The 15,274-nt window shown below is 36.0% G+C and overlaps 1 protein-coding gene across 5 annotated transcripts in view; it reads left to right on the top strand.

Annotated features, from left to right (window-relative positions):
- PPARGC1A (PPARG coactivator 1 alpha) overlaps positions 1 to 10,303 on the top strand; it is a 326,216-nt gene extending 315,913 nt beyond the window's left edge. For 3 of the 5 annotated variants that reach the window (XM_070372208.1, XM_070372210.1, XM_070372209.1), the window contains exons 11-13: positions 920 to 1,074; positions 1,406 to 1,557; positions 8,116 to 10,303. In XM_070372208.1, coding sequence (XP_070228309.1) covers positions 920 to 1,074; positions 1,406 to 1,557; positions 8,116 to 8,219 — 411 coding nt within the window. In that variant the 3' untranslated portion in view covers positions 8,220 to 10,303. The remainder of the gene's footprint in view (positions 1 to 919; positions 1,075 to 1,405; positions 1,558 to 8,115) is intronic. The other 2 variants (XM_005897077.3, XM_005897078.3) reach the window with 1 other exon arrangement.
- The last annotated feature ends 4,971 nt before the right edge of the window (positions 10,304 to 15,274 follow it).

Raw genomic sequence — 15,274 nt, 5'->3', positions numbered from 1 at the left:
CTTCAAAAAATGAATCCATTCTCAGGCTTAAAATATTTTCCCTGTGTTTTGTAGGTTATAAATTGTTGTTGACTTTAAGATTATGATGATATTGACTCCACTTGTGAAAATTAGGCCACGCCCTTCACATTTGTTCCTAAAATAAGATTCACTGACAAAGTGAAATTTATAGCCTCTTTTATAGCTCTTATTCTTTGGACACCCATGGCTTACAATGGCCTATATTTTAAAACCGTGTTTTTAAAATTATTGGCTTTGGACCACCTATATCAGAGACACTGGGGTATACTTGTTAAAAATAAAGATCATTGAGCAGTATCTTCCAATTTTTTTAATATAGCTGGAATAAACCCCAATAATTTGCATTTTAATAAGCCCCCCAGGTAATTTACATTTATACTAGAGTTTAAGAATCAATATTTTGAGGGATGTCAAGATTTGTACATCAAACTATCATGCTGTACACCTTAAAATTATACAGTAATGTACATAAGTTATTTGTCAATAGAAATAAAAAAATGCACGTTTTATTATTATAATTCTGAGTTAAGGAGAAATTAAATGGTTTTGCAAACCAGGTCAGTTTCTTACCAATTTTGAAAATTAATAGTGGAGTCACAATTGTTAAAATATTTAATAGATATTATTCAGCTCTTTAGTGATAAAAAGACCACATTACACATATTTTTTAAATAATCCATTAAATTTCATGTAGCAAAGGAACAGAGACAGAAAAGATAGAAGAGAGTGAGATGCAGCGAGTGAAATTAGAGAAACGGAAGTAAAACTTGGTTCAAGCATAGTCTCCTGTTAAGTTTTAGCGTGGATTTTGCTTTAATTGGCGTGCCGTGGGGGTTCTTGTTATGCAAGATTGTGCCTTCATAAATGGTTCTGGCATCAATGTCTTTCCTATCTTCAGAACCAGCAAGTCTCTTCTCACTTCCCCCTCCAGGAAGAGCGCCGTGTGATTTATGTTGGGAAAATCAGGCCTGACACAACACGGACAGAACTGAGGGACCGTTTTGAAGTTTTTGGTGAAATTGAGGAGTGCACAGTAAATCTGCGGGATGATGGGTGAGAATCTTCAAGATTATTTCTTGTTTAGAAGCTGACATATGTAAAAAATTATGGCCGTAAGATTACCAGGATGGGAATGCTTTGACAGATGACATGTTGAGTTCAGAACCTTATTTATTTTCTTTCATCCCTATTTATTAATCTTTCCAGTTGAGATTTCCTGTCCCAGAAATAAGTATTTAGCGGCTTGACAGGACAATCACACTGATAAATGGATGCAGTGGTTCAGAGGCTGGCACCAGCGAAGTCTCCAAAGTGGAAAGGGTTACAGTCATATATGCTAATGCTGCCTCACTGGCTTTGAACTTTTCCTCTTTGTCTGTTGCAGAGACAGCTATGGTTTCATTACCTACCGTTATACCTGTGATGCTTTTGCTGCTCTTGAAAATGGATACACTTTGCGCAGGTCGAATGAAACTGACTTCGAGCTGTACTTTTGTGGACGCAAGCAATTTTTCAAGTCTAACTATGCAGACCTAGGTATGGATTTTACTGTACATAGAATGAGGAATCCATAATGTTGAGTTCAAAATGGAAACATATGTAAACTGTAGCCACATTGGGCCAAACCATTACTACCTTTTACCAAAGGAAATATTCGAATATAGATTTTATCCTATTTTTTTTTTTTTTTTTTTACTTTTTAACATATGAGATGATTTCAGAAGGGGCTTAGATTTTGGTAAAGAAGAGAGCAGATTGTTATACTGCCTGCCCAGATGCTGAAATTCTGCGCTGTGTGTCTTTGTATGTGTGGTGGTATATTTGGTGTGTGCATGTGTTGTTTGTTTGTAATCTCTTCTTGCTTTTGTGCCTACCCTGAATCCTTTTATACAGATGATAGCATTGGCATCATTGCTTTGCAGAGCAGAATATGGAAAATTTTTATTCTTTTTTTTCTTATTATCTCACCAACTCTTAGAAAGGTTAGCATTTCCTACAAATTATACTCAGAGAAAAAAGTAAAATTTCATGTGCTAAATCACACTATACTTTCTTTAAAACAAAAGAAGAAAATAAACCTGCTATTTTTTTTTAAGTTTTATTTTATTTTTAAACTTTACATAACTGTATTAGTTTTGCCAAACATCAAAATGAATCTGCCACAGGTATACATGTGTTCCCCATCCTGAACCCTCCTCCCTCCTCCCTCCCCATACTATCCCTCCGGGTTGTCCCAGTGCACCAGCCCCAAGCATCCAGCATCGTGCATCGAACCTGGACTGGCATCTCGTTTCATACATGATATTTTACATGTTTCAATGCCATTCTCCCAAATCTTCCCACCCTCTCCCTCTCCCACAGAGTCCATAAGACTGTTCTATACATCAGTGTCTCTTTTGCTGTCTCGTATGCAGGGTTATTGTTACCATCTTTCTAAATTCCATATATATGCATTAGTATACTGTATTGGTGTTTTTCCTTCTGGCTAACTTCACTCTGTATAATAGGCTCCAGTTTCATCCACCTCATTAGGACTGATTCAAATGTATTCTTTTTAATGGCTGAGTAATACTCCATTGTGTATATGTACTTTGAGTGCTTCCATATGATGGGTACTGTGCCAAGGCTTTGCAAGTATTTTCTCACTTAATTACCAGAACAATCCTAGAAGTAGATATTATGTATTATCATCCCCATTTTACAGATAGGGAAACTGAAGAATAGATAAGTATTCATCTTTCCTGTTATAAAAATTGTACAGACTCAAGGGGTAACATTTGGAAAATACACAAAGGTATCAAGAAAAATAGTAAAATTGCCTATCAGCCTATCACCTAGAGATAACTACTGTTACCAAGTGAGTAATGACCTGTTCAGTATTTTGTCTCAGAACATTGAATTTCTTATAGTTGAGGTTATATTATACATATATAGACTTTACAAATCTACTTTTCTCAATTAATATTATGTAAGTTCATTATTTACTGTGACTCAGGGTTAAAAATGATTTGCCAGTATATTTTAATGGTTGTACAGTATTCTGTTTGATGAGCAGTACCATTATATTTAATCATTCCATCATAGCTAAACACATTTTCTGTTTTTGATATTATAAATAATGGCACAATGGGCATCTTAATTTCCTCCCCAATTTTAATTTTGCTCCTTTCCGTATTAGTCCCTATCTAATGTGTGTATTATAAGCCTTTATGTTCCTTTATGAAATAATGAAGGAAAATGGCAAGTGTCTTATGCATATGACAATTATTTAAATCAATTTATAATAATAATAATAATGAATTAACATAGAAATCTGCTCTTAAGCATTATTAGTAATGCTTAAGTCTATCTGTCTTAGTAAGTCTATCTGTACTTACTTTGGCTTGGTATAAAGAAAAAAAGTAAATACCAAATACAGGTTTTTTTTCTTCCTTCCACCGAATTGATGTCTTCTAGAGTAATTGATACAGGTGGGGTGCATTGTTCAGGGGGAATATGCTATAATTCACTTCACAAGCTAAATAGATAGTATGAAACAGGGGAGAGGCAGCTGACTGTTAGATAGAGGCCTAGGGATGAAAATATAAAAGGTGGCAAGTCATTTGTTCAAATGTTGGCTGATAAAAACAGTCAAGACAGATTGAAGTCTTGAGTTGATTTGACTTGTTTTCTTCAGTGATGAAGGCCAGGGTGTTTTCTAGTGTCTCAAAATATCTAAAGTTTAAAATAAGCTACCTCGAGGGGCCTTTAGATCACGATTCATCACTGGTAGAGGGAGCATTGGATAGTACTTCCAAATTGAACTGGAGCCTCCCTGAAATATTTCTAAGAAGAATGCTTCCCTCCTTGTTATCTCTCTGCCTCGCCAGTGGCAATAGAAACTTTACCACTGCTAAGCTGGTTCTGTATTTCCTGAAAAGTATGTTTGATGTGTATTGTAGCAGCATAGGGTTTTCCAGTTCCCTCCAGCCGTACAATCACAGGAAAGGTAGTGGATCTGAGTATAGGCCTAGTGTAGTTTGACAGCGTCTTGGCTCTGGAATCTTGCAGGCCTGGTTTTGAAACCTGAGTTAGCTTTTGACCTTGAGCAATTAAACTCCCTCAGCTTCTGGTGCTTCATTTGTAAAATACCTTATAACGTTGCCGTGAAGATTATATATGTGTTTATGAAACCCTTAGCACAGTGTCAGTGTCTGGCACAAAATAGATTCTCAATAAATGGTAGCTATAATTATGATAAAAAATGATGACAATGGGAAGTTATAAATTTCAAATTCTTTTAAAATGGAAGCATCAACACCAGGGACTAGCTTTGGAACTGAACATCATCATGTATGTCTTGTCTCTGTTCCTTGAAGAGTTCAAGTTAAGTGCTTCAGGCCATGAATGCCGAATAAGGTGCATAAACCCAGGGGGTTGCAAGAGTCAGACACAGCTTAGCGACTAAACAACAAGCTTATACTGGACTCAGAGGGATTGGCCGCTTATGTGCACATCAAGAATAAAGTGTTAAAATGATGTGATACTGATTAATTTTACCAAAAGTAAAGCAACCTTTCTTTAGATGACCATTTTTTAAAATTTTTATTTGCTTTCCTAAATTAAATTAGTTCACAATATCCCATTTCTCTGATATTTTAAAATTGACGTATAGTTGATTTACAATGTTGTGTTAGTTTCAAGTGTACAGCAAAGTGATTCTGTACATTGAAACTATATATTCATGTATGTATTTATTTGCAGACTTATAAATGATACCCATTTTAGCTGGTGTGAAATGATACCTCATCATAGTTTTGATTTATATTTCCCTAATAATGAGCAATATTGAGCATCTTTTCATGTGCCTATTGGCCATGTGTATGTCTTCTTTGCAGAAATATCCCTATTTAGGTCTCCATTTCTTGGCTGTTGAGGTTACTTAATGGTTATTACAATACTATTAATGCAAAAATGCAGTGATTTCAGTTACTATTTATGAGCCAGATTTATAAATGAGACTCAGAATTTAAAGGGATGATCAAGCTTACCATGATGAAGACAGTATTTAAGTCTGGTTTCTGTGAATCTGTTATCTGTGTATCTTTCTATTTACTGTTCTATAAACAAATGGAAAAGACTCTGATGCTGGGAGGGATTGGGGGCAGGAGGAGAAGGGGACGACAGAGGATGAGATGGCTGGATGGCATCACTGACTCGATGGATGGGAGTCTGAGTGAACTCCGGGAGTTGGTGATGGACAGGGAGGCCTGGTGTGCTGCAATTCATGGGGTCGCAGAGAGTCAGACACAACTGAGTGAGTGAACTGAACTGAACTGAACTGAAACAAATGGATCTTTCCATTTGAAAGAGCTTGATGAAAAATGTTAAAGAGGAACGACAGAAATTAAATTAGGACTATAGGGTAAAAATAGAAGGATGGATCAGGATTAAGAATATGATCATTTAAATCAGGAATTAGTTATGATCACATTAGAATTTATACTTAAGCAAGAAAAAGGAAATAAATAACATGTTGGTCACAAACTCTTATTAACTCAAAGAAATGTATTACATTATCAGCATCCTGAATATATATGTAACTTTTAATATACACTGCCATTCATTGGTAAGTCAGTCCCAGATCCCAACACAAATATTTTCAATCAGGTTTTTAATAATATGCAGGTGTTCAATAAAATACATTTATTCGACAAATACTGAGTCTCTACTTTGTGCCCACAGTTTTTTAGGTGCTAGGAATACAGCTGTGATGTTACTTATTTCTATTAATATAGTATTATTATTTATAACAATTTATTTTTAAAACTAATTAGGGTGGTTTTCAGGTTATTCCTATAAAAATTTCGTTATATCTTACTTGTGGATATATCCTTCCTTTACTGGAGAGAAAGTGGATGTTATTACCCTAGAAGTTACAGGTGGATACATTCTCTCTTCAAGCAATAAAAATTATTTTGTGGGTGCCTATTGATATAGGTATGCCCGTGAAAGCTGGTATATATATAAGCATCAGCCACCATATTTCACAGTGAAGAAACTCTTGAGAATCACTGTATCAAAGTACTTTTAATATTTGCTAATGAAAACACAGAAAGAATGAAATTCTGAGTTTCATGTAGAATGATCTTAATTTAAGACATTTTAATTCTCAAAATTTCCTCTAAGAAAAGCTTCACACATATGTTCTTGATGGTTCTATGTGGACTTCATGTCACACAGACTGCCATCACTGAATGACTCATTCATCTTCTATAATGCAACTGAAATTCTGATTTCAAGCTAATCTCTAGCAATGAGCAGGACTTATTTTTTGTCTTTATAAAAAGATTATGGTTTGAACAACAGCTGCTCAGGCAGCTTTAGTTATACAATCAAACTATTCATTAGGCTTTCAAGAGAAGAGTGTAAGCCAGTATAATTTAAGATTGATCATGTAAAATTTTGGTGATGAAAGATGGGCCCTTTTTGTCCTGTTTTTGTGTCTGAAGCTGACTGTAATTGTTCACCTTACCTGGACAAAGAAAGGTGGTAGAGACAAGGGATGATGTGAACCAGAAAAAAAAAAAGTGAAAGAATTTCCTTGTCTCTAAATGTAAGATGTCTTTAAAGTAGATTGAAGCTGGTGAGGTAGGGGAAACAGCCTGGTTCTGTAGAACTTGAGGGATTTGCCACCTTTTCAGCAGAACAACTTGTGAGGTCAATGATTAGCCTCCATCTTATCTCATATTACCCTTTTCTGTCACTTTGAGCATTTCTATTTTGTAATTTAATCTGGGTAAAACACAAATATTCATATTTTAGTAGGATTGTTAATGTTTCCCAGAAAGGTTTTGTCTTCCCTTCAAGTAAGTATTTTCGAAAGAATGAATGTGTTTGCCTATTGTATATCCAAGATACCCTTTCTCAAGCTGAAAGGCCTGTAGGAATGGTAGACTTTTCTTAGGTGTCAATGGAGAAAAATCAGAAACATTCAAAGGATTTTTACTTTATACCCAGTGGGACTGAAATATATCAATTTTGTTCAGGGCTACTGAAGTGGCATATGGAGCTTTGCACAAATGCTTACTTTGACTAGTTTAAGGATCTGAGAAAGACCATAGCTTTATTTGAAGTTGTGTGTTAGTCACTCAGTCGTGTCCCACTCTTTGCGACCCCATGGGCTGTAGCCCACCAAGCTCTTCTGTCCATGGGATTCTCCAGGCCAGAATAATGGAGTGGGTTGCCATTTCCTTCTCCAGGGAATCTTCCAGACCCAGGTAATGAACCCAGATCTCCTGAACTGCAGGCAGATTCTTTACCATCTGAGCCACCAGGGAAGCCCCATTAATGAGTAGAGAGTCTGAATTTGCCCTCTCTGGACATGAAGCATTTTCCAAAACCTTCTAATTTGGGGAGGGCTTGTACCACTGTTGCTGGGCTCCCTTGAGGTACTTGAGAACTTACGTCCCTCCAACTTTTTCAAGGGGAGCAGCAGACTGATGAGTCTGGCTTTTATACTTAATGAAATCAATCCCAATGAACAGAAAGATCAGTTCTAGCTTCTACTTTTTCCTCTCCACCTAAGTTGTTGAGGAACCTGGGGAAGTCATTTAACATAGCAGGAAGGAGGAGGAGCCTTACTTTTAAAGCACGTTGATTGCCTAGGTTGCTATTGAAAAGAAATAGCTGTTTTGATTACCTCCCAGGAGTGTTTAAATCCAACATGAGTCAATAGATGAGTGTTTTGAGTACTCATCACTCCTTACCCTCTGCAAATATATACAAGTGGTATAAATAGATAAATATATAAGCATAATTAATTAAAATATTGGTGTATATATCATACCATCTACCATATAAATACCTTCTGAAATATACACATAATTATTAATATTCATACATATAAATACCTCCTGCAAATATATATGTAAATATATGCACATATATATGTACATACCAACACAAACCTCATATACTAATAAAATTTGGGCATATTTTGTTAAAGTATATTAACCGGATAAATTGTTTTTGAATCGGGTTATCTTAAATTAGATGATTGAATTAATGACCATAAGCAAAGGGTACATCTGACCTGGTTTGGGTTTCTTTCAGATTCAAATTCAGATGACTTTGACCCTGCTTGCATCAAGAGCAAGTATGACTCTCTGGATTTCGATAGTTTACTGAAAGAAGCCCAGAGAAGCTTACGCAGGTAATATGTTCCCTGGCTAAGGATGACAGAGGCATGGTGAATACCTCACGGGACAGCGCGTCCTTCCCTAAAAGACTATTGCAAGTCATACTTAGGAATTTCTCCTACTTTACACTCTCTGTACAAAAACAAAACAACAACAATACAAGAACAACAACAATGGTTTACATGAACCCAGCTGCTGAAGAGGCAAGAGACAGAATGGAATTCCAGTAAGCACATGTTTATTCATGGGTGTCAGCTTTGCTTTCCCTGAGTCTCTTGGTGATGGAGTGTGCGTGTGTGTGTGTGTGTGTGTGCGCGCGCGCGCGTACCTGTGTGTGTGTTTGCCTGGTTTGGGGGAAGTATGTGTGTACAGGTGGGGACTGGGGACACCTGACCAGAGCGTGCGAGGGCAAACCACTTCGAATGGCAGCAGTTCCATGAAGACACACTTAAAACCTAGAACTTCAAAATGTTCATATTCTATTCAAAAGGAAAAAAAAAAAAATACGTACATCCAAAAGGAAAGAAAGCTAACCAACCAACCACAGGCCACCCTAAAATGACAGCCACTGATGTCTGGGCATCAGCCTCTGTACTCTGTTTTTTTTTTTTTTTTTTTTTTTTTAAGAAAGTGCAAAATCAACGTGAAGCAAGCTTTCTCTCACAACGTAATGATTATATGACAATCCTGAAGACACCGCAGGTTCTGTAGAACTCATATCCTTTCTCTCTCTTTTTCTTTCTTTTTTTCCTTTTTCCTTTTGCCAAGGAATCTGGGTGGGAGAGGATGCTGCAGGCACCGAATGCTCAACTTTCCTAACATTTTGAAGTTTCTGTAGTTCGTCCTTCCTCCTGACACCCATGTAAATGTCCAAAACGTTGATCTCCCACTGCAAATTTCAAAAGCCTTGTCAATGGTCAAGCGTGCAGCTTGTTCAGTGGTTCTTTCTGAGGAGCGAGCACGGTGTTACATTATTAAGGAGAGTTGGGTAGAACTCTCTGGGATGTGTTCAGACAGTACAATTGCTACATTCTCTGATGTAGTCAAGTATTTACAGATGTTAAATGGAGTATTTTTATTTTGTGTACATACTATACAATGATGTTCTTTTTTTGTTACAGCTATGCACTGTAAATGCAGCCTTCTTTTCAAAAACTGCTAAATTTTTCTTAATCGAGAATATTCAAATGTAATTATGAGGTGAAACAATTATTGTACACTAACATATTTAGAAGCTGAACTTACTGCTTATATATATTTGATTGTAAAACAAAAAAAGGACAGTGTGTGTGTCCATTGAGTGCAACACAACAAATTGATGCTTTATGCACAACCATCCCCTCTTAGGTGAGCTTCGATCTAAGCATCTTGTCAAGAAACCTCCTAGCCCCCTAAAGGTATTAACCACTTCTGCAATATTTTTCCACATTTTCTTGTTGCTTGTTTTTCTTTGAAGTTTTATACACTGGATTTGTTAGGGGAATGAAATTTTCTCATCTAAAATTTTTCTAGAAGATATCATGATTTTATGTAAAGTCTCTCAATGGGTAACCATTAAGAAATGTTTTTATTTTCTCTATCAACAGTAGTTTTGAAACTAGAGGTCAAAAATCTTTTTAAAATGCTGTTTTGTTTTAATTTTTGTGATTTTAATTTGATACAAAATGCTGAGGTAATAATTATAGTATGATTTTTACAATAATTAATGTGTGTCTGAAGACTCTCTTTGAAGCCAGTATCTCTTTCCCTTGGCAGAGTATGATGATGGTATTTATCTGTATTTTTTACAGTTATGCATCCTGTATAAATACTGATATTTCATTCCTTTGTTTACTAAAGAGACATATTTATCAGTTGCAGATAGCCTATTTATTATAAATTATTAGTTGGTGAAAATAATAAAGCCAGTGGAAATTTTCTACCTAGGATGCATGGCAATTGTCAGGTTGGAGTTTAAGTGTTTCATTTGGGAAATTCCGCTTTGCAGAAGCAGTGTTTCTACTTGCACTAGCATGGCCTCTGACGTGACCATGAAGTTGTTCTTGATGACATTGCTTCTGCTAAATTCAATAAAAAAAAAAAAAAAAAAAAAAACAGTAAAACCTCCATTTTTGAGCATCAGGATTTCCTCTGAGTGTGGAGCCCTGGAATGGAAGTCAGTAAAGTTTGGCGCGTGTACTCAAGTTTCTGAGTTGAAATTCAATTACAGTATGGCCGACGTGACTTTTCTGGAAGACATGATATACCTACTATGTAACCATTCTTTTCCTTTCTCTCGCCCAACACGATCGTATAAAAATGGATTACACCCCCAGGCCAATGCAGCTAATTTTGAAAGCTGCATTCATTTATCACCAGCATATTGTGTTCAGAGTGAATCCACTGTCTGTCCTGTCGGATGCTTGCTTGAGTTTTTGGCTTCTTATTTCTAAGTAGATAGAAAGCAATAAAAATACTATGAAATAAAAGAACTTGTTCACAGGTCCTGCGTTACAACCGTAACACATCTTTAATCTGCCTAATTCTTGTTCTGTAGGTTAAATGCAGGTATTTTAACTCTGTGTGGACGCCAAACTAAAGTTTACAGTCTTTCTTTCTGAAATCTGAGTATCTTCTGTTGTAGAATAAGAATAAAAAAGACTATTAAGAGCAATAAATTATTTTTAAGAAATGGATATTTAGTAAATCATATTATGTGTTCAAGGACCAGATACGTTCTCTATTTTGCCTTTAAATTTTTTGTGATCCAATTTTCAATACATTCTCCTTTTTGCCCTGGATCGTTGACATGAGTCAAAGACTGGGTTTCCTTTCTTACTTGTCAAAAGACAACACTACAGATTTCATGTTGAGGATTCATTTATTCCCACCCTTCTGGCCTGACAAATATTGTTACCATGAAGATAGTTTTCCTCCATGGACTTCAAATTACATCTAAAATTAGTGCAAAGAGAGAATCACTAGACCATCCACATAGAGCTTTTGTATCTTATGCAGACACTGTGGGTAGCCCATCAAAATGTAAACTGTGTTCCTTTTATTTTTATTTTTAATTTTTTTGGAGAGTATATTTCAAATGAACACATGCACCCATCATCACTGGAGGCAAATTTCAGCATAGATCTGTAGGATTTTTAGATGACCCTGGGCCATTGCCTTCATGCTGTGGTAAGTACCACATCTACAATTTTGGTAACTGAACTGGTGCTTTAGAAATGTGGGTTTTTTTTTTTTTTTTTTAAGAGATGTAGCAGAATAATTCTTCCAGTGCAACAAAATCAATTTTTGCTAAATGACTCTGAGAGCAACAGTTGGGCTGTCAACATTCAAAGCAGCAGAGAGGGAACTTTGCACTATTGGGGTGTGATGGTTGGGTCAGTTGAAAAAAAAAGGAAACCTTTTCATGCCTTTAGATGTGAGCTTACAGTAGGTAATGATTATGTGTCCTTTTTTGATGGCTGTAACGAGAACTTCAATCACTGTAGTCTAAGACCTGATCTATAGATGACCTAGAATAGCCATGTAATATAATGTGATGATTCTAAATTTGTACCTATGTGACAGACATTTTCAATAATGTGAACTGCTGACTTGATGGAGCTACTTTAAGATTTGTAGGTGAAAGTGTAATACTGTTGGTTGAACTATGCTGAAGAGGGAAAGTGAGTGATTAGTTGAGCCCTTGCCGGGCTTTTTTTTCCACCTGCCAATTCTACATGTATTGTTGTGGTTTTATTCATTGTATGAAAATTCCTGTGATTTTTTTTAAATGTGCAGTACACATCAGCCTCACTGAGCTAATAAAGGGAAACGAATGTTTCAAATCTACTTCTGCTTTTCTTATTTATCACAACCAAACTCCTGGCACGTTCCTCAGATCAGTATACGTTACTCGCTTATCATTATTCTGTTTCCTCTCTGGATCACCTGCCCTCCCCTTGCTTTTCCATATTCATGAATGGATTTCAGCTCTAAGGTAACGTGCGCCTTCTGTATTTTACCTTGTCTCCTTTCAAACAGTAAAGGCGGAACTGGTGATTTCTCTAATGAGAAGTGACGTCGGACTTTATCAAACAGATTAGCTCTGTTTTTGTACTTAACCCTGGAAAGTATGAATTTTAAGTACAAGCCACTGCCTCAGCGAGAAAGCTGCTGAATATTTCAGCTTAGGAAGCAATTCTACCATAATGGACTGAATATATATTTTTATTGAAGTATAGTTGAACTATACTATCCATTGAACATTGATTTACAATGTTATGTTAGTTTCTGGTGTAGAGCATAGACTGAATATTTCTTGAAGACTTGTAACAGAATGCACCTCCCTGTCTCTCTGTCATATGTAAGTAATCAGGTTAAATATGGGACAAGTTGATAGATTACTGCTGGTATGGCTTGCTGTCAGGATGTCCACCATGCTTTGTAGGTGATTGGTGGTCCGAATGACAGAGATGACAGAGAATGTGTTACTAGCGCTCTGCCAAATCTGGATTTCAGCTGGTGGTCTCTACTCCCAGCTGCTTGTAAGATTCAGCATAAGCCTAGCCACGGGGAATGTGGCTAAATATATTTCAGCCCCCAGTTCCCCTTTCTCCTACAGAAAAAAATATTCATAATTATTGGAAATGTGAAGGAGCTACCAATAATACATTGAAACCTGCTAAGTAACCCAAGAAGCATTTCTTATGGCTATATTTCTATTTTATAGCACTGTAAGATTTGCCAATTATTATATCAAAAGAGAAAATAAAAACTTACTATCATCTTACCCAAATATTGCATTCTTCTACAACTGTGATTCAGTGAATAAGCCTCACATCACAACTTGTCTTCATTGATGGTTAAATTGAACAGGGCATTTTGAATATTCTGGTTGGAATTAAAAAGAGCAGTGGAAAAATTACAGTCTTCCTTTTAAAGGGTTAACTTTTTACCCTTAAAAATCTTTTGAGGGTAAAGAGAGATTTTCAAGGGGAAAAAAATAGTAGCCACTAGTCATGTACAGGAGCATCCTGATTAGAGAGTAAGGATTCATTTGATGTTGTCCTCAAACATTAAATCACTTCCATCCTTGATGATACTAATGGCAAAATAATTATTGAAACCAAAATTAGGTTGACAAAAATAAATGAACACTGGATAGGAATAGTTTATTGAAAAGGAGCTTGTTTCAATTCAAAAGTCCTCCAAACTAAATCTGTTTAATGTGATATTGGTTCAAAATCCTTTTTCAGCATTGCCGGTTTTCTCTTTCTTGTAGCATTATTTAGCTAATCATTGGATAAAATTTATGACTGAGAGCATTATTATACTCATTTGACACTAGTGTTACTAGCTACAGTTGTAACTCAGTATTAATTATAGAATATTTTAACCAAGGCGTAGTTTTTGCAATGTTTACTTTATATTAATCTTATACTTTGCTATTCTCTTTGCTAGTCCTTGTTTTCACACACAGTATACACTATTATAAATCAATCTTCATACTTTATCAAACAGCAGAGAGTAATAAAGAAGGTCACAACTCATAGAGGAGCTCCTCGGAGGTTTGTAACATCATGATTTAAATCTCAGAAAGATTTAATCAAAAACTGAATTAATCCCTGGGGAAATAGATGCTCTATAGATTCTATTGATGGGCACAGAGAAGCCTATTTCTTTTCACTGGTCTCTGTTAACATGATGGGGAAAGGAGCAAAGTTTTTTTCTGTGAGAAAGAAAATAAGATTTCCTCAGTGGGGGAAGGGTAATATGCAATGACCTTTGTGTCACGTTTCTTCCCTTTCAGTCAACATGTTCCTTTTTATTCTGCTTACCATGGTGTTATCCACTCTTCTCGTTCATGGTTAAGTTAAATGCCCTCCACCCTCCTGCTCCCTTCAGTACATCCCATGTGATTCCAGTAATTCTGCAAAGTCCCACAAGCTCCACTCCAGTCAAGCATGTGGAATGTGTGAGTCACAAGAGCTGGTTTCCAGGGCTTCTGTTGCAGTCAGGTGACTGCCCCTGAGGCAAATTCTCAGCATTCAGGGACACTGGAAACTTGCAGGAAGAAATGATCAGAAAATTCAGGACCATGTTACACTGGAAAGCCTAACATTGTTCCTCGATTAGACTCTATACTAATGACAAAATGCCATTTCCCTCCCATATGCCTCTTTTCTGTCCATCATTCTACAGGAATGTGATCATCCTCCTTTTAATCCTAAAACCATTCCTTACCATCGGCTGACTTATAAAAGGGGCAGAGTGGAATTAATTAATTGAGAAAAAGTGAGAGAACTTTTAGAGGAGAAAACCAAATGATCCTATAATATTTTCATGATTAAATTAAATGAGCATAATTATACATGCACATATGAATACCAGGACATTATTATCATCAAGAACCTTAAAATATTGTATTGTTCCAAATATATGCATATAGCACTTACTGAAGATGAGTAACTAGTGTGATATTTGAATTTGCTTATTGACCATTTTCATATATTTTCATATATTAATTTCTAGTAGGAAGAAGCTGAATTATTAGGGAAAATCATGGGGTGATTTAGAAAAAATATTGTGCTTCTGTTCGTTTTGGAAACTCAGGAGCACTTAGCAACATTATCTTTTTTTCCACATAGTTTTCTGTGATGGATTTTCAACAAGATGACATCCAAGTGAAAGCCAAAATTAAATGGGAAGGAAAGAATGTTAAGTGGTAAAATCCTAAATAGCTTATTAGACTACTTAATTGGAGAGAATTTATTTTTGCCGCTGTTAGGAAGTCTATCGTCAAGCTTCTCTTTAACAATACTAATTGAAAAAGAAAAGGGGGACTATGGTAATATAGTTACCACACAATACCCTCCAGCAAGTCATTTAAGGAAATTCACAGGTACTTTCCTTTGATTCACTTTGGTGTTGTTGAAAATTATTCATATCAATGCTATCACACTTCATTTCCAACCCGATCTCTTACTCCTACCAGAGCTTCACAGTGTACTTAAAAAAGGACTGAAAAGAAAATGAAGCTGTGCTTGTTCCTAATTTAACCATGTAGCAGGTTTTCAGCTTGATTGCTATACCCT

This window comes from Bos mutus, chromosome 6 (assembly GCF_027580195.1).
Source record: "Bos mutus isolate GX-2022 chromosome 6, NWIPB_WYAK_1.1, whole genome shotgun sequence".
NCBI classification, from domain to species: Eukaryota; Metazoa; Chordata; class Mammalia; order Artiodactyla; family Bovidae; genus Bos; species Bos mutus.
This window is presented reverse-complemented; position numbering and strand designations above follow the sequence as displayed.